Source organism: Mobula hypostoma, chromosome 16, assembly GCF_963921235.1.
Source record: "Mobula hypostoma chromosome 16, sMobHyp1.1, whole genome shotgun sequence".
Classification (NCBI taxonomy): Eukaryota; Metazoa; Chordata; class Chondrichthyes; order Myliobatiformes; family Myliobatidae; genus Mobula; species Mobula hypostoma.
The window spans coordinates 48,220,318-48,240,143 of NC_086112.1; the positions used below are offsets into that span (position 1 = coordinate 48,220,318).

Here is a 19,826-nt window from a genome sequence, read left to right on the forward strand (position 1 = left end):
AAAATACTGCCTATCCTACTGAGTTCCACAAGAAATCTGTTATTTCTTTGCTCCAAAACATGTTTCTGTGGGCAAATGTTGAATGTATAATGTCTTCTCCAGAACCCTACACAATTTCCAAATATCCAGAAATCAAATAGTGACCTGGCCCAAAACTACAAACCCATCAAGTGATAAGTGGTTTATGTATCTCACACCTCGTTCCTTATGCCACGATTTAGGAAAACTTTTGAGTTTAAAACAAAGAATCAGCAGGGTGCATAAACTCTCCAATATACAGTCCATCTCACAATTCATAATAATAGATTACGTAGTAATACATAAATAATACATTTTAATAAACTTTTTTAGGCTCCCTTCCAGATCTATTCTTTCTATCATTTTTACTATTGTAGTATTAACTTTAAAGAACTTTGCATCAATATTCCAGATTTTTTTTGTTGCTCAGACTCCAATCTATACTTTCCATCTGCTTGAAGGACTGGCTGTTTCAGCCAAAACATGGGTGACCCGATTTATTTATTTTATTTAGAGATACAACGCCGAGAGGCCCTTCTGATCACACCACCCTAGCAACACCTTACAAACCTGATTTAAACCTAAACGAATCATGGGACCATTTACAATGACCAATTAACCTACCTGCTATGTCTTTGGACTGTAGGAGGAAACTGGAGCACCTGGGAAAACCCATGCACTCTACAACAAGGACAGAGAGAGAACGCTGCAATTGAACTTTGAATTCCGACGTCCCGAATTGTAATAGCGTCATGCTGAACTCAATGCTACCATGGCACTCCCATCTGCTCGAGTGCAATGAAACAGTGTGAGGTATAATCAGATCTGAGATCACAAGGACTGTTACTCGTGGTGAGTAGCACCAGATCTGAAAAGCAAGTGGGACCCACTGGGACTTGCTACTCAGTTTGAGATAATTGGAGCCATAGCTTGTGATGAGGAGTGTGAAGTTTAAAAAGTGAGCGGGGCCCACTGGGTCTTTCTGCTTAGTTTGAGTTTGGTTGGGTTATTAATCAACTGGCGAGCCAATTAAAAAAAGTTGGGTATAAACAAAGCGACCACACTGTGAGAGGATAGAATTCGAGTGCGGAACTGAGGTTCTGATGAGAAGAGGTGGAGGCCAACGTCCAGGACTGCAGTTTTGGAGCTGGCCAGTGTAGCAGTCTGAGTCAGAAGGCTTTGGCACACACGAGTAGCAGGTGAGAAAAGGTAAGGGGATTTTTTTTCCCCCTTATAGTTCAAAGTTCAAAGTAAATTTATTATCCAAGTACATATTTGTCACCATGTACAACCCTGAGATTCACCTTCTTGCAGACATACTCAATAAATCCAACAACCATAACCGAATCAATGGAAGACCACGCAACAGGGCCGATAAACAGCGTGCAAGTACAAAAACAACAAAAAAAATTAAAATAAGAAAGAAATAAACGACACATATTGAGAACATGAGATGAAGAGTCCTTGAAAGTAAGCCCATTAATAATGTGAATAGTTCAGTAATGTGGCAAGTGAAGTTGAGTGAAGTTATCCCCTCTGGTTCAGGAGCCTGATGGTTGAGGGGTAATAGCTGCTCCTGAACAGTTCGAGTCCCGAGGCTCCTCTATCTTCTTCTTTCAGACAGCAGTGAGAAGAAATCACAACCTGAGTGGTGGGAGTCCCTGATGAGGGATGCTGCTTTCTTGCAGATGTGCTCAACGGTGGGGAGGGTTTAACCAGTGATGGACTGGGCCATATCCACTACTTTCCATAACACCATAAGACAAAGGAGCAGAAGTCGGCCATTCGGCCCATCAAGTCTGCTCCGCCATTTTATCATGAGCTGAAAAATCTGCGGGATTTTCGGTTTAAGGGCATTGGTGTTTCCATGCCAGGCTGTGATGCCAGTGAATATACTCTCTACTACACATCCATAGAAGTTTGTCAAAGTTTTTGATGTCATGCCGAATCTTCACAAATTCCTAAGGAAGTAAGAGTTGTTGCCATGATTTTTTGTAGCTGCACTTACATGTTGGGCCCAGTTCAGGTCCTATGAAGTGTTAACACTGAGGAATTTAAAGTCGCTGACCCTCTCCACCTCTGATCCCCTGATGAGAACTGGCTCATGGACCTCTGGTTTCCTCCTCCTGAAGTCAATAATCAGCTCCTTGGTCTTGCTGACAGGTTGTTGTTATGGCACCACTCAGCCACATTTTCAATCTCCCTGCTATATGCTGATTCATCACCACCTTTGATTCTGCCTATGGCAGCAGTGTCATCAGCAAACTTAAAAATGACATTGGAGCTGTGCCTAGCCGCACAACGTTAAGTGTAAAGTGAGTAGATCAGGGGGCTAAGCACAAAGTCTTGTGGTGCACCTATGCTGATGGAGATATTTATACACTAGTTAACTAAAAAAGTACCAAATTACAACTAATTAAATAGAGCAGGGATGCAGAATCAGGTGATGTGTTATATTTACATGATGTGGGAGCTAGCGAACTCCATTGTGGTTCCTGGTGATCACATCTGCAGCAAGTTTTGGTTGATTTGAGGAACCCGATCTCCAATTTGATGTCCTGAAATCGGAGATTCAAACACTGAAATGCTTCATGGAGGGGGATGAGCTACCTGGGCACTGTGTTACAGGAGGCAGTCACATCCACTAGATTAACTACTTCAAATCTGGTCTATGGCCAGCCACAAGAAGGTCTGACTGTGAGCGTAGCAGGGCGAGGGATCCAAGAGGGAGGGCTGGACGAGCCCCAGCCTGTCAGCTTATCCAACAGAACGGAGATTGTTGCTCCCTGCGAGGATGAGTGATGGGACAGTGGCTCAGGAAGCCATTCAAGAAGAAAAATTGGGTAGTACAGTCAGGGGAATAGACACAATTCTCCGTTGCAAGGATTAAAGGTATAGTCTGAATACTTGGGGGGCAGCAGGGGAAGATTGGAGTTCAACAGCTCAGTAAATTATGGATAAAGTAAAAGGGAAGGAGAGTGCAGAAGAGGTTATTCAAAATAAAGGAAACAAAATGTTTAGTAATGATAAGAATTTGACTTCAGGCAACATGGAAAAAATTGAAATGGGTGCCGAGTGCAGGGCTGAAAGTGTTAAATTTAAACGCACAAGTAATCAAAATAAGGTAGATTATCTTGTAATGTAGTTAGAAACGAGCAAGTATAATGTTCTGCCACAAGGGTCATGACTGAACGGTCAGAACTGGGATATTAATATCCTAGGATACACAATGTATCAAAAGGACAGGCAAGTGGGCAGAGCTCATGGGGTGGATTTGTTGGTGAAAAATGAAATCAAGTCCTTAGAAAGAAGTGACATAGGATCGGAAGATGTAGTATTCTCGCAGGTAAAGAAACTGAAAGGGTAAAACTACCCTGGTTGGAGTTATATACAAGCCTCTGAATGGTAGCCAGGATATGGCGTACAAATTACAATGGGAGATAGAAAAGGCATGTAAAAAACAGCAATGTTATGATGGTCATGGGAGTTCTCAATATACAAGTGGATTGGGAAGATCAGGTTGGTTCCGAGAGAAAGAGTCTGTACGAGATGACTTTATAGAGCAAATTGTGGTCGAGATCACATGCCCTCTTCTCATCGCTACAGTCAAGATGATACAGGAATGCAAGAATATCTATCACACCACTAGAAAATGATGCTGGACAGGGAGCAATAGGCATTAGGAAATATCAGATGAACTGACTAAGTCTTTTGCATCAATCTTCACTTCACTGTTGGAAGATGCAAGCAGCATGACAAAAGCTCAATGGGGTCAGGAGGCAGAAATGAGTGTAGTTGCTATTACCACGGAGAAAGAACATGGGAAGCTGCAAAGTCCATAGGTAGACAAATCACTTGGACCAGATGGGACAACACACCAGCATTCTGAATGAGGTAGCTGAAGAGAGTGAGGAGGCATTGGTAGTTATCTTTCAAGAGCTGAGAGACTGGAAAATTGCTAATGTCACTTCACTCTTTAAGGAGGAAGAGAGACAAAAGACAGGAAATTATAGGCCAGTTAGCCTGACCAGATATAAGAGCCCACTATTAAGGATGAGGTTTCACAGTACTTGGAGGCACACGATAAAATAGGCTGAGATCACAGTTTCCTTAAGGGAAAATGTTGCCTGACGAATCTGTTGGAATTCCTTGAGGAATTAGCAGGCAGCATAGATGAAGGAGAGTTGGGGAATATTGTTTAATTGGATTTTCAGAAGGCCTTTGACAAGCTGACTACCTGAAGGCACTAAACAAGATGGTATAACAGGAAAGATACTAGCATGGACAGAAGATCGGCTGACTGGCAGAAGGCAAAGAGTGGGTAGAAAGGAGGACTTTCCAGGCTGGCTGCTAGTGACCAGTGGTGTTCCGCAAGGGCTGGTGGTGGGTCTGCTAATTTTCACATTACATGTTAATGATCTGGATGACGGAATTAATGGCTTTGTGGCCAAGTTTACGGATGATACAAAGATAGGTGGTGGGGCAGGAAATGTTGAGGAAGCAGGCAACCTGCAGAAGGACTTGGACAGATTGGGAGAATGGGCAAAGAAGTGACCAATGGAATACAGTGTATGGAATTATATGGTCATGCTCTTTGATGAAAGGAGTAAAGGTATAGACCAGGGTGGCCAACCTTTTATACTCCATGCATCAATTTTTTCATGCACGAGTTCAGATGCAATTTTTTTCACGCACGAGTTCTATATTAACATATTTTTACAAGAATTGTGGGGGTACAAGAGTTGTATGGCGCATCTGAACTCCTGTGTGAAAAAATTGACGCATGGAATGTAAAAGGTTGGCCACCCCTGGTATAGACTATTTTCTAAACAGGGAGCAAATTCAGAAATCGGAAGTGCAAAAGGACTTGGGAGTCCTAGTGCAGGTTTCCTAAAAGGTTAACTCGCAGACTGAGTCCACAGACAGGAAAGCAAATGCAAACGCAATGTTAGCATTCATTTCAAGAGGACTAGAATACGAAAACAAAGATGTAATGCTGAGACTTTACAAGTCATTGGTCAGACAACATTTGGAGTATCGTAAGCAGTTTTAAAAAGTAGAGCAGTACAGAACAGTACAAGCCCTTCGGCCCACAATGTTTAACCTACTCCAAGATCAATCTCACACTTTCCTACACAGTCCTTCATTTTTCTTTCATCAATGTGCCTATCTAAGTCCCTTAAATATCTCTAATGTATCTGCCTCTACTACCACCCCGGCAGGCATTCCACACACTTACCACTCTTTAAAACCCTGCCTCTGACATCGCCCCTATACTTCCCACCCAATACCTTCAAGTTAAGACCCTCACAGCAGCCATTTCTCCCATGGGAAAAAGTCTGCGGCAGTCTATTCAATCTACACCTCTTTGCATCTTGTACACCTCTATCAAGTCATCTCTTATCCTCTTTGCTAAAGAGAAAAGCCCCAATTTGCTCAACCTTTTAGTGCTCATATCCAAGAAAGAATGTGCTGACGGCATTGGAGAAGGTATAGAAGAGGTTTATAAAAATAAGCCTGAGAATGAAAGGGTAAATGTACAAGGGAGCATTTGAAAGCTCTGTACTCTCTGGAGTTTAGAAGAATGAAGAGAAACCTAACCAATATTGAAAAGCCTAAACGGAGCAGATTTGCAAAGGATGTTTCCAATAGCTGAAGAGTCTTGAACCAGAGAACAGAGTCTCAGAATAGATGAGGAAGAATCTCTTTCGGCAGAAGGTGGTGAATCTGTGCCACAGACAGCTGTGGAGGTCAAGTCATTCTGTATATTAAAAGTGGAGTTCAATGATTTTTAATAAGAAAGGGCACGAAAAGATTCATAGCCTATTCATTGGGGTGAGTATTTTGCATGCGGTGTGCGAGTGTGTGTGATTTTCTTTGACTTTCCAGCAGGTTTGCAAGTGCATGAGCTGCTCTCCACCAGATGACAGCAATCAGTGGTACAGGTAGAATCAAGACTACCGGACGATGACAATGCAAAACTTAGTGACAAGGATTCTTCTGGCAGAACTTGGTGAATTAGAGAGACAGTCAGAGAAATAGGCCCTTCTACCCACTGTGTCGGTTTCAACCACCAATTTACACTATTCTTTACACACAGTGAATCGCAGATCATTAGGCCTCTAGCTTCTTTTCAACCTATGTTCAATTAAAAGAAGAGAATGAAAAAGGTTGAGCTATACCTAGGGAATGAAAATAATGGTTATTTAAATATTACTAAAACTCACCTGTACCAAGAAACATGACATCATATAGCTGGTTATCAAGTGCTCTGACTCTGTCCACAACAATCTGAATATAGTTGACATTTTTCTTGACCAATTTAGGGGCATTTCCAATGGGGGTAACTGCATCTGCCATCAGAGGGTGATCCTTAACAAACTGGAGAGTTCTGTCTGGCAGCATGAGAGTGTTACTGAAATTCAGAGCTCTCGCTTCATTGTTTATGCACTGGAAAGAGAGAGAAAAAAAAGAAATTGCACGATGAAAACAACATTCCAACATCAGCAACTTCCATCCTTAACTAAAGGACCAAACAGGAAATTGCTTTGTGGAGGACGAACTGGTTGTTAACAATGTCTACAGATGAAGTCTCAAAAGATATATCCGTTTTTAAATTAGTACATTTCATGGTTCTGGTATTCCAGAATTTCTGGTGTACACATTAAAAAAAATGATGGTAGGATAGCAAAGCATCCTATTATACCTCTGCATAATATCAGGAATTGTTCATACTGCTGACTTCCTTAGCTCAGGGACGACAGTGTCTACAAACATATTTAAAATATTGACAATGGTAAACCTAGATTTGTAATTTTAAAGTCGTGTAACCTAATTTTGTTTCTCCATGGTTTGAGTACAACAGTAAAACACAATAGCTTAACGTAAGTAGCTGGCAGACAACTGCTTCCATTCACAACTTACTTACCGAGCCAGGACGTGGCAAGGGAATTGATCCTCCAAATCTGACCCATTTCACGTGGGACTGATCAAAGGTGGCACTTTGCATGAATTTCCCAGTAGAGAAAATGTCCTCCACTTTGGACATGTTAAAACTGCAAACCGCTGACATTTCCAAGTTACTCCTAATAAAAGCACAAAACACATACATTACAAGATTGTAGCGAGAATGTGCATTACAGTTTCGAGATGTGGTCATCATACTTCTGATCCACATAGGCAAGTCGCGAGTCAGACATAACTTGGTGTCACCTACAGACATGGTGTAGAAGGTGTTGTTTGGAACGATGGGCTTCAGCAGTCAGGGCATTGAGAACAGAAGTTTGGATGTAAACTTCTGTACAAGACGTTGGTGAAACTGCTTTAATATTGTGTGCAGTGCAGCTTTGGTCATACTATGATGGGAAGGGTGCAGAGGAGATTTACAAAGATTTTATCAGAACAAAAGAGACCGAGATACGGAGAGAGACTGAACACATCAAGACCTTTCTTCCCCCCGCCCCACCCCCACTACAGCACAGGAGACTGACGGGTGAACTTAGAGGTGTATAAAATTATGAGGAATACGGATAGGGTGAATGTGCCTAACTTTTTTCCTCGGGGTTGGGGAATTGAGAACTAGACAGCATAGATTATTGGTGAGAAGGGAGCGATTTAATAGGATCCTGGGGGCAACTTATCATCTAGGACCCTCACCATCCAGGACATGCCCTTTTACCATGACTACTATCGGGGTGAGCTACATGAGCTTGAAGACACACACTCAGCTTCTCTCCTGCCACCAGATTTCTGAACGGTCCATGAACACTACCTCACCATTTTGAAAACAAGAGAAAATTTGCAGATGCTTGAATTCAAAGGACTCCTGATTAAGGGTCCCAACACAAAACATAGACCGTTTACTCTTTTCCAAAGATGCTGCTTGGCTTGCAGAGTTCCTCCCGCATTTTGTGTGTATTATTCACTGTTTTGACTCTTTTTGCACTATTTACCCATTTTTCAGTTTTTATTGTCATCTACAGCAACTTTCATCAACAGATTCATCTGTTCTTCCACAATGCTAAGATCTTGCCATTGATCTTGACTGATCTTCCAAAGTGCATCACTTCAAACTTTTCTAGATTGAACTCCATCTGCCACTTCCTCACCCAATTCTGTATCCTGTCTATCCTGTTGTTACCTACAATCTTCTACAGTGTCCACAACAGCTCCAACTTTTGTGTTATCTTCAGACTTACTAACCTACCCTTCCACTTCCTCATCCAAGCTATTTATGAACATCACAAAGAGCACGGATCCCTGCAAAACAGCACTGGCCACTAACATTCTGGCAGTATATGCTCTATCTACTATCACCCCGTCTTCTGTGGACAAGCTAATTCTGAATCCACACAGCCAAGTTTCCCTAGACTCCATGTCTCATGATGTCACAGATGAGCCAACCGTGAGGAACCTTGTCAAATGCCTAAAATAAAATCAACATTCACCATTTCACAATTTGTTTTTGTCACCTCCTCAAAAACCTCAATCAGGCTCATGAGGCATGACCCTCCTCTCACAAAGCTATGATGACTTTTCTTATTAAGATTATGTTTCTCCAAATACTTATAATTCCTGTCCCTCTCCAATAGTTTTCCACCACTGACATAAGACAGACTGATCCATTATTCCCAAGATTATCCATATGCTTTTTAAAGAATGAAACAACATTTGCCAACCTGCATTCCTCTGGTACCACTTGTGGCAAGTGAGATCGTCATAATAGCCGCAGCAATTTTTTCCCCTTACTTCCCATAGTAAACTGGAGTATATCCTGTCTGGTCCCCAGGACGTATCTACACCAGTATCTTGTCTCTTTCCCAGCAGCCTTTATATCTGGATGGACACTACCATGTCTATGCATTTTAATCTAGTACAGGGTCAAAAGACCAGCTACTAAACCTGTGGAAAACTACTTTGCCTAGCTAAACTTTAAGTTGTGCATTGAAACAGCACGGGACTGGGATTGGAGGCAGGGAGTGGAGGGGCAGGAAAAGAAGAGATACACAGCTGGCAATGGAAGGGCAGAGGGTACCATGGCTGACGTATGTCAGCTCAACATATCAGAGCTTCTGTGGGAAAAGCTGGTCATTACCAAATAATACTATTTCAATATGTACATATATAAACTTCTTATACTAAAAAAAAGGCAACAAAATACAGTTACGCACCACTGTGATGTAAATACACCATAAAACACAGTCTCATTCCAATGCGAAGTTTTCAAAACAAAAGCATCCTGAATGATATTGAAGACAAAATGTGACTCAGGAAGAGAGCAGTCTAGCCGAGCTTTAAGAAATGACGTCCATCTTTTCTGCAGAATTCTTGATCCTCCTTGGTCACCCTGAATGTTATTAAATTGGATATCAGTATTTAAGTTTATTGCACATTTCCAATAGATTCATAACACATGCAGATATCCAATAACTGTTAAAGACCCTGCCTAAATAAAATCAAAAACAAAACCAAACAGAGAGCAAAACAATTCAAATTCAGACGATGACAGTCTTCCTTAGATGACTGTAGAGGCAATCTGATTTATAAACAACATTGAGCATATTGAGTTTCTTGACTTTCTCTATAATTAATGATGGTTTACAAAAGACAGCACCACCCTTTAGTTCACACAACTGGGCACCACAGACACATCCATTGTCTTCACTATAATTAATTTCAGCCATTAAACTGCCAGCCATGGTTACCTAACACTTCAAGAATTTCAGAGATCAATATTGAGCTCAAAGAGCACATTATTGCAACAGCAACCAAACCAAACACAGCATGATCAACTCCAAAACAAACCAGCACAGCATTTTCTGTCAAAATACCAGTGAGGCGAATGGCAATCATAGATTTACATCCCAATTTTCCCCGAAACTTCACATTATGGCAGGCACGTAGTCAGATGATTAAATCCAGTATCTGTTATACAAGGCATGAAATACTCATCAAGTTACCAGTGAAATACTCTGTGCAGCTTGAAGTTGCATTTTCTGCAGATTGACACTAAATTCACAACTGAAAATTGTATAATTGAGGTCAAATAGCTTTTTAATAATACAATCAGTATTAATTACTACCAAAAGAAACTAAAAGCAAAGTATTAATATTTATACTGACATGTTTTAATTTATCCCTGGAGTTTTTATAGTTAAAATTAAACTCTGAAGACTTTTTGTTCCCCCAATCTACTCTTTCTTTCCCAGTTTTTCCTCTCTCTCACTCACAGTGAAATCATCCACTGTAATTCAGTTCTTGCTGTTCAGCTCACCCTACCAATACCTGGTAGGATTAGAGATACATGGGCCAGAGACATATTGGACAGCATAGTGAATGCATTAATATACAAAGTGTGTAACACACTGTAAGGTTTCACTGCTAATGTAATGGCCTCTCTGTAATGTTTCACCGAATTCCTTAGTGTCCACTTTTCCGAGGATCTCACCTGGTCCCTGAACTCCTCCATCCTGATCAGATAGGTGCAACAGCGCCTTTATTTCCAGTGGAGCTTCAAGAAAGCTCACCTCTGTCCCAGGATACTGACGGACTTTTACCACTGTACCATTGAGAGCATACTCACCAACAGCATCTCAGTGTGGTATGGCAATTGTCCCGTATCAGACCGCAAAGCACTCCAGCGTGTGATGAAAACTGCCCAGCGGATTATCGGCATCCAATTGCCCACCATTGAGAACATCTACCATAAACGTTGCCTGGGCAGGGCGAAAAGCATCATCAAGGATGCATCTCACCCTAACTATGGACTTTTTACTCTCCTCCCAGCTGGTAGGCACTACAGGAGCCTCCGCTCCCACACCAGCAGGCACAGGAAGAGTTTCTTCCCTGAGGCTGTGACCCTGCTGAACCTCACATCACAGCGCTAAGCAGTATTGCACCCATATTGTACTGTCTCAGTACTTTTATATTTGTGTGCTGTAGCACTTACTTTTTATTCACAGTTATTTTGTAAATAACACTATTCTTTGCATTTCTGGTCATGCTAACTGCATTTCATTGGCTTTGTATCTGTACTCGGCACAATGACAATAAAATTGAATCTAATCTAATCTAATCTAAAATTCTAAGGCTAAACTAATGTAATGGCTTCTCTGCAATGTTCCACTGCTAAGGCAATGGCTTCTCTGTAGCAGCAATGTCTGGTTTATGACCAGAGATAACAGGGCATGATAACTAATGAGCAGGATGTTGTTCTTTCTTGTGTGTCTGGGAGCAGGGATTTCGTGGTCTTTTGTTGGGGAGCGATGAAGAGGGAGGACACTAACGGAGAGAGATGGTGACCACTGGACAGAGTGGACTGAGGAGTGAGGGTCCGAGGGTCGGCTACGCTTGGAGGAGGTCAACGGGAACAAATGGACGACACCGTGAGCTCCAACGTTTGCACATTGGACTGTTTCATGAGAATGGGCCCTTTTTTTTTTGTTTCTTTACTAACCATATAGTCAAATTAAGAATTATAAAAGCTCAATCGTTTAATTGCATATTGTGTACTGTTTGTTATTTCGTGGTACTGAGTTGTAACAGGGAACACATCGCACAGCATCCACCTGAACAATATTTCTTAAGTTTGGCCGGGGCGGAGGCTATCGTCCCCTAGATTAAGCTGCTAGCTGAACCGACGGTTACAAGTGACATACCGAACGCTGGGTGACATTCAGAGTGGAAATAAACTATTTAAGATAACATCAGTGAATTATAGATCATAGAGTTTATAAATCTGCTAATGACACCACTGTTGTTGACAGAATTTCAGATGGCAGAATTACAGTAACAAGACAGGCCACAACAAACTTAGGCCACTCAGCCAATCGAGTCTGCTCTGATATTTGATCATGGCTGACTTACTTTCCCCCTCAACCCCATTTTACCGCCTCCTCCCCATAACCTTCGACACCTTTACTAATCAAGAAGCTATCAACCTCCGCCTTAACCCATACCAATATAGATTGGCTGGATAAGCGGTGGTGCAACAATAGCCTTGCACTCAACATCAGCAGGATGAAGGAATAAATTGTGGACTTCAGAAAGAGGAAGTTCATAGAAAAAGCACCAGACCTCATTAAAGAATCAGCAGTTGAAACTACCAGCAGCTTCAAGTTCCTGAGCGTCAACACCTCAGTGGATCTATCAGGGAAACAGCGCACTGATGCAATCACGATGAAGGCGCACCAGCAGCTGTACTTCATTAGGAGTTTGAAGAGATTTGGTATGTTAGCAAGGCCTCTAGCAAATTTCTACAGATGGCATCCTGACTGGTACCTGCTATGAAGGCTCCAATGCACAGTATCAAAAGAAGCTGCAAAGAATTGTAGACTCCCAGCTCCATCAGAAGCACAACACTCTCCAGCATCGAGGGCATCTTGAGAGGATGTGCCTCAAGCAGGTTGCATCCATCATTAAGGACCACCACTATCCGGGATGTGCTCTCTTCTTGACGAAAGGTTTCGGCCCGAAATCTTGACTGCTTATTCATTTCCACAGATGCTGCCTCACCTGCTGAGTTCCTCCTGCATTTTGTGTGTGTTGCCCTGGATTTCCAGCATCTGCAGGATCTCTTGTATTTATACCCTCTTCTCGTTACTACCATTGGGAAGCAGGTACAGGAACCAGAAGCAGCACACTCACCATTTTAGGAACAGCTTCTTTGCCTCTACTGTCATGATTTCTGAATGTTCCATGAACACTATCTTGCTATTCCTCTTTTGTACTGTTTATTATTTCTTGTAATTTATAGCAAGTTTTATGTCTTTTACTGTACTGCTGCCACAAATCAATAAAGTTCACGACATATGTCAATGATAATAAAGCTGATTTGATCAAAACAATAGGAGTAGATTATTTGCAAGGATTGTTTTAACTTGATCTAAATATTAGCACTTATTAACATTAATAAAGCACTTGTCAGATCTTACCTTGCACACTCGAGCTATTCTTGGCACTAGAATTCGGCTGAAGAATTCATATTCAATAGACACTTCAGTGAAGAAAAAATAGATCTTATCATCATCACTGTCCAAATTAGTTTCACTCTTCCTTAGCACGTCAGAGTAGACAAAACTTGGTTCTGTGGAAAAGCAACACACAGATTCTTGACGATAGAAATACTGAGAACGTTTTGAATATTCCAGGATAAATAATTACTGGAGGAAACACAAGTCTGCACACTTATCCCAATATTCCCAGGAATTATTGTGTATGCGTTCATTTTTTTTGCAGTAGCAGAGCGTCTGGCATGGAAAGAAATACATCTGAGAAATTTGCAGATTCCCTACCAACCACTGAGAAATCCACATTAACACAACTTTTAAGAACATTAACACCTCAAGTCAAAAAAGTTAGATCAAATTAGGAACCTCAAAACCTTCCAAGAGGCCCTGCTAAAGATCAACCTGCTAAAACCACACACTTTAGAGAAGTGGAGACAGAGCTACAATGGTGCGACAGGCCAGCTTCTTCGAGTTCATCTGCAGAAACAGCTTAATTTCGACCTTTAATGTCTTTTTTCCCCCCTTTTCAAGGTGGTGGGGTTCTGTCACTGCCCTTGATCTGTAGCTGCGCTCAATCTTCAATTCTTTATGGCAATGGTTCCCACTCCCAGGGCTCAAGGGCTGGCCATTTGTCATTATTGCAAGGGTGTAGCCTAGAAGACCAGCCTGCCTCTGAGGTGCTGAGGCTTTGCAGACCTATGGACCAGCCGAGTCCGTCAGAGGTCTCAGTACTTGGCAATCACTGTTTCACTCTCTTGATGGTGGGGAGAATTTGCTGCAGACTTGAGCCTGAGAACGCGGGAGAAAAAATGCAACACGGCAGACTTTAACATCATAATTAGCAAGTTGTTTTTTAAAAAAATTTTGTTAGTATCCCCTCTCACTGTGCAACACCTGTCTGCCCCTTATTAAGGAGGGAGAGAGCCTGTGGCATGCTGAATTGTCAGGTGAACGATTAGTTTTTATTGTTCTGCAGATCATGGTCTCTCTTGGGGCTTTGCTCTTGCTTGGTGGATGCAGGGTATTGATACTTCTTGCTGTGGTAAGAGGGGGAGAGGGAGGGGGAGAACTGGCGCTTGCTGCTGCTTGTGCATCAGAGGGGGATTTAGGATTCTAATGTTTTTACTACCATTCATTCTTCCGCATACCCTTCTGTTTCCATGGATGTCTGCAAAGACCAAGTATTTCTGGTTGTATATTGTATAGATTCGCTGATATTGAATGAAACTACTGAACTATGAATTTTACCTTTCTCAGGACCAACACTAAGGCAGGGTTTTAATTGATAATGTGGCAGAACTCCAGATCTCATTAATTCTGTGAGTGAACCAAAGCACTGATCAACTATCAACATCTTTGCTGAAGATTTGGATCAGCAAGTCTGTCAGAAGTGCACAGTTCAAATTGTCCATCCTCAGACACAATGTCCAGGTCATCTCATTGGCAAAGAAACTATATTTTTCTCTTCCACTGGTCCAGATAAAAGTTTATATGATCAGAGTTAAACTTCTGCCTTGTAAAGACAATAAACATTCAAAATATAGCAGACTGCCTCAAGAGGCAACATTCCTGTTTCTAAACCAGATTCTATTCTTAGATCCACAGACTCTCAAGAGTAAGTAAACCAGATTAATAAACCCGTTGCACAAAGGACATGCTAAAAATCCAAATTTGTCACTTCATAAATCGGATGAAATATTAAAACCAAAGTTCCAATTTAATATTCTTTCGTAACTTTATACAAAGACCAGGTTTTTTTGATTACAATTTTTCTCCAGCAAACACAATGTACACAAAATAAAGACTGCTCAGTTATCTTGACACAGTTTCACAAATCAGAAGGGTGGAGAATACTCTGCATGTTTCTGTAGATGCACTTCACTGCAGTTCAAAAACTCCAAACAGTAAGCTTGCCATGTTTCAATATCTTGCACAAATTAAATATGACTCAAATTAAGAACTTAGCATTAACAGGCAGAAATAATTTGTAGGTCCATCATAGCTCACATAGATTCACTGCTACCTGAAGTAACTGAACTACCAGATATACACTTAGGTTTTTCTTGAAAACTCTGACGGGGAAAAGAACCTCCCATCTTCCAGAAAACACATTTTCCTCAGATAATAGGACTGAACCATGAAAGTATCTTCTTTTCAAAGGCTGTTCTACTTATCACATAATGAACATCAAAACCTTGGGACATCTATTCAAAATTGTCTCCAATATATATTAAAACTGCCAAGAGGAATTACTTAATTCCCATCTCTGACCACAATGAACATGGATTTTGAAATTATATTTCTGGCATTCATACTTCATTATCTAATCTATTTGTATTTTAACAGCATGTGGATTTAACAAAAGAAAAATGAAACAAGTGCAACTGTAATGATTTTCATGACCTTCAGATGCATCAAAACACCATAGCTTGAAGCACTCCTGGGTACGTTTATAACTGTGGTGCAAGGAATATCACAACCAATTTTTGTCAGACCACCCAAAAGGCAATTGAACAAACATTTTCATATCAGCTAATATTGTTAGTTGTTATCCAGGGCTGTGTAGCACTTGCTCAGTATTGATGTGCATGAAATGATGGTCCAAAATACTGACGGGAAGCTGCTGCAAGCAACACTCACCATTTAGCCAGGGTATTGCATACTCTGTCCTTAAATGACCCCGAAGAATGACTGTCTCGCTCCCTAGAAAATTGTATACAGTTCCCGAATAAAGCTCCTGATCTGAAATAATACAAAACAGATCTCTTAATAAAAAACAGAACTAACCACACTCTACATAGATGAAATATGCGATGTTATTTTTTAGCATTTTAAGCCATATGACAGTCACGTTTTTTGTTCACTGTTCATTTTTAACTGAGTACTTTATATTGCAGATAGCTTTCAACTAGGAACAAGCCACTTTCTTACGTGGATGTGAAGAAACATGGATTGAGACCAGAGGCTGTCATCTGTCCTGACTGACCGACACTGGTATGCTTATAGGCATATAGGATGCCAGCATTGTTAAGCGTATGTTTTCAATGTTAGGCCATAGTCAAGGATGCACAATTGTTGAGTACCAACTCATGGTCTTCACTGCTTGAATCTCAGAAGGATTCAGTACTGCTAAATTCATGGCTCTCCCTGATCCTGATGGATACAGTAAACCTGGCTGAACCCTTGATAGTGCTGAGCTCAAATTTCACAAGAAGTGGTTCTGATCAAAAATTTCAATCTACGTAGAAGATGCAAAGTCATAAAGCAGAGGAGCTTATAATGTTTTTATAAAAAAAAGTTTTCTCCAACAAAAACACAAGACACAACAAGGCAAGCTCGAAATACCAGTTGCCCTTTTCACCTCAATTACATTGAAATAGTTTACCTTAATGACATCAGTTTGACTGGACTCGAGCCCAGTTACACTCAGGAGGGGGATGGGGGGTGGGGAGAGAAAACCCTTGGGTTTCACTTTAGAGTCCCACTGAAATAAATGTGATGATAAAGGAAATGCTAATAATTTCATGCAGATTATTATGTACATTGCTGAACAATAAACATAGAACTTAAAAATGGATACTTACCAACCATTACAGAAGTGTATTTTTGAGCAGGGTCAAATGGACACTTGCCTTTACCTTCCTCATTTCTCTGTTGCAGAGTAAAGTTCTTAATTGACTGTAAGTGCAAAACAAAGGATCAGATAGGTTGCTTAATTTGATAAAGAATAGTAGGTTCTACCAAAAGTTAAAAATCTATACTTACAAGGTAGTCACAAGTTGGTTGAAATGCAAAAGTCCCACAGACATAGAGGGTTTCATCATCAAATTCATGCAATATTCGAATGTAGTTTAGGCATTCTGTCTATAGAAAAACAAAATAATATAAATAGTGCGAGTTACAATCAACTTGTTTACAGATAATTAGTTCCCCTGCTCTCTAGAACTTTCTTTGTTTGCTCTAGAATAAACTAGAGCAACTGATACAGAAGGAAAACAAATTGCTGCTTATGCTCAATCATCAGGAAATGTCAGCGGAGAGAGGGGGAGAAAAAAAACAGGGTTTACATTTTGGTTCAATGATTTTCCATCAAAAAGTGAGAAAGTAAACATATTTTTAAGTTGCAACAAAGGGGAAGGGTAGAGAGAGGAATGTCTGTGAAAGAGAGTCAAATAAAGTTTATTGTCATTTAACTATATGCATGCACATAATGTGTAGGACCATATTATATAGAAATGAGACAATGTTTCTCCGAACCAGGGTGTAAAGCACGGTAGTATACATAACACATGATAATTTATCTTTTTCCAATATTTTTATTAACTTATATGCATAAGAATACAGAGTACAGGAGAAAAAACTATGTATGTCAATACATTAAAATAAATCACATATAAAGACTCCTTACCCTATATTTGTATAAGTCAATTAGTTCGTAACATTGAAAAATAATAATTTTATTATATTAAACTTGTTACATACACCTGTTACAGTGCATTCTCCAGTTACCTTATAAGGTAACCGTAGCCTTCAGCCAGGAGCAGATGTCATCAGGTGGTTCCGAACCTTCACTGAGTGTTTCGACACTTAACCACGACACTCTCCAGTTGGTGGGCCGGCAGTGGTGGCCAAATCACTGCCCATATGCTCCTGGCTTCCAGCTCCCCTCCTCTCGCCTACTCCAAATCCAACAAGAAGCTCGTTCTGCCTCTTCCACCATCCTACGAGCTGCTTGTTTTTTTGCTCCTTTTGTCCAGGCCCAGATCTGACAACAACCACCATGCTGGTTTGGCTGAGAAACCTCTGCAGCCGATCTCCACAGGGAACAACCATGCCTGCCATCCCTTGTCTTTACACTCCTGCAGTAAGGGCTGGTACTTCAAGGCCTTTCTCTTGTGGGCCTCTTCCCATCCCTCCTCCCACAGCACAGTCAACTCAACCAGAACTATTTTCTTGTCTTCAGTTCACCACAGTAAAATGTCCGGGCGTAGGGTTGTGTGCACCACATCCGGGAACTGCACCCTCCTTCCCACATCGACCCTCAGCAGCAGATTGGGCTTTGGTTGTTTGGTTACGAAAGGCCTAGCTCCCTCTTTGATGAAAGTGATGGCCTTCCTCAAATCTGTGCCAGCCGTCCTCTTCTTGCATCTCTCCCGCTGTAGTGTGTCAGCAAGAGCCAGAAGCACCTTATCATGACGCCACCTATACTGTCCTTGAGTTAGAGCTGTTTTACACCCGGACAGTATATGAGCTAGCGTCCCCTTTTGACCACAGAGCTTACAGTACAGGTCCTCTCTCATCCCCCATGTGTACAGATGTAATGGTGAAGGAAGGGTGTCATACACGGATCGCAAGAGGAAGGAAATACGGACGGGCTCCAGTCTCCATAACTCTGCCCATGAGATCTTGCGCTTAGGCAGATCCCATTTTGTCCAGGCGCCCTGGGACCCTTGTTCCACTGCCTTTGAAATCCACTTCTCTTCCTCACAGATCCGTACTTCTGCCTGTATCACGTCTCGCCTGTTCCTTATGCTTGTGTTTCCCCCACTTCTGGAAGTGAACTGAGCCGAGGCCTTGCTGCCCGACGCAGGGGTTGCCGATGATATCTCGCAGCTTCAGAGAACACACTGCCTCCTCCACAGCTGCATTGGCTGCCCACTTGCGCCCAGATCTGGTTGCAACACCTGCTTGCTTTACCAAGACATCATTGGAATCTCTCAAGCTTAATAAAGCTCTGCATTTTGCCACCTTGAATTCCTCCACAACAGATGACAGGGGAAGCTGCTGTTGCCCAGAATGAATGTAGAGGCCCACTGAAGAGAAGCTTGGGGGAACTCCCAACCATCTCCGCAGGTGCTTGTTGGTTTTCCTCTCGATGCCCTCTACAACAGTCATGGGGAACTCATAAAGTGTGAAGAGCTAGAGAAGCCTGGGCAGAATGCCGTACTGGTACAGTCAGGTCTTGAATTTACCCGGACGTCCGGATTTGTCGATCTTCTTCAGCCATTCGTCTGTCTGCTTCACAGCACTGGTGGCATTGGCCCCATCTGTCAGTGACACATTAAACTACTTCCCCAAGCATTTTATCAGGTTATCTTCGATGGAAGGGATGACCTCACCCTGAACTTAGAGGCTAAACTTGCTAGTAACTTTGCCCTTTCTGATCACCATACACCTGGACTTCTTGGCCTTGAAGGACATCCTCGCCCAAGTGGCTACATTACCCAGGGTTTCCAATACCCATCTTGCTTGGACATGCGACACAGTTGTTATAGTGATGTCGTCCATGAACCCCCGTAGAGCCGGCTGAACAATGCCTGACTCCAGAGTCGGGCCGCGGGTTACATCTTCTGCTGCTGATAATAGGAGGTTCATTCCCGTAATAAATAGGATGGGGGAGATGGTGCATCCTGTTGGAATCCCCTTCTGGAGGTCCTGCCAACTAGTTGTGAAATGAGCTGATGTAAATCTGAGTTTGAATCCTCCTAGGTAGCTGGTGATCATGTCTCGAATAGCCACTGGGATGTAGTAGTGGTCGAGTCCTTCTAGGATGAGGTCATGTGGAATAGACCCATAGGCAGTCGCAAGGTCTAACCAGACAACTGTTAGGTCACCCTTTTTCCGCTTGGCCTCACGGATCAAATGGCTAATCATTGAGGTGTGTTCCAGACACCCCGAAAGGCCTGGAATACCGCCTTTCTGGATGGATGTGTTGATATAGCAGTTCTGCATCATGTAAGAAGTCAGCCTTCTTGCGAGTACAGAAAAGAAGATCTTACATTCAACATCCAGAAGAGAAAC

At 41.8% G+C, this 19,826-nt stretch overlaps 1 protein-coding gene across 8 annotated transcripts in view; it reads right to left on the bottom strand.

The window, feature by feature from the left end:
• sema4d (sema domain, immunoglobulin domain (Ig), transmembrane domain (TM) and short cytoplasmic domain, (semaphorin) 4D) overlaps nucleotides 1–19,826 on the bottom strand; it is a 212,286-nt gene that overhangs the window by 38,018 nt on the left and 154,442 nt on the right. For all 8 annotated transcript variants that reach the window (XM_063068913.1, XM_063068914.1, XM_063068907.1 and 5 more), the window contains 7 exons: nucleotides 16,791–16,889; nucleotides 16,610–16,703; nucleotides 15,666–15,767; nucleotides 12,951–13,102; nucleotides 9,189–9,364; nucleotides 6,947–7,103; nucleotides 6,246–6,468 (listed from right to left, as the gene is read on the bottom strand). In XM_063068913.1, the coding sequence (XP_062924983.1) occupies nucleotides 6,246–6,468; nucleotides 6,947–7,103; nucleotides 9,189–9,364; nucleotides 12,951–13,102; nucleotides 15,666–15,767; nucleotides 16,610–16,703; nucleotides 16,791–16,889 (1,003 nt within the window). The remainder of the gene's footprint in view (nucleotides 1–6,245; nucleotides 6,469–6,946; nucleotides 7,104–9,188; nucleotides 9,365–12,950; nucleotides 13,103–15,665; nucleotides 15,768–16,609; nucleotides 16,704–16,790; nucleotides 16,890–19,826) is intronic.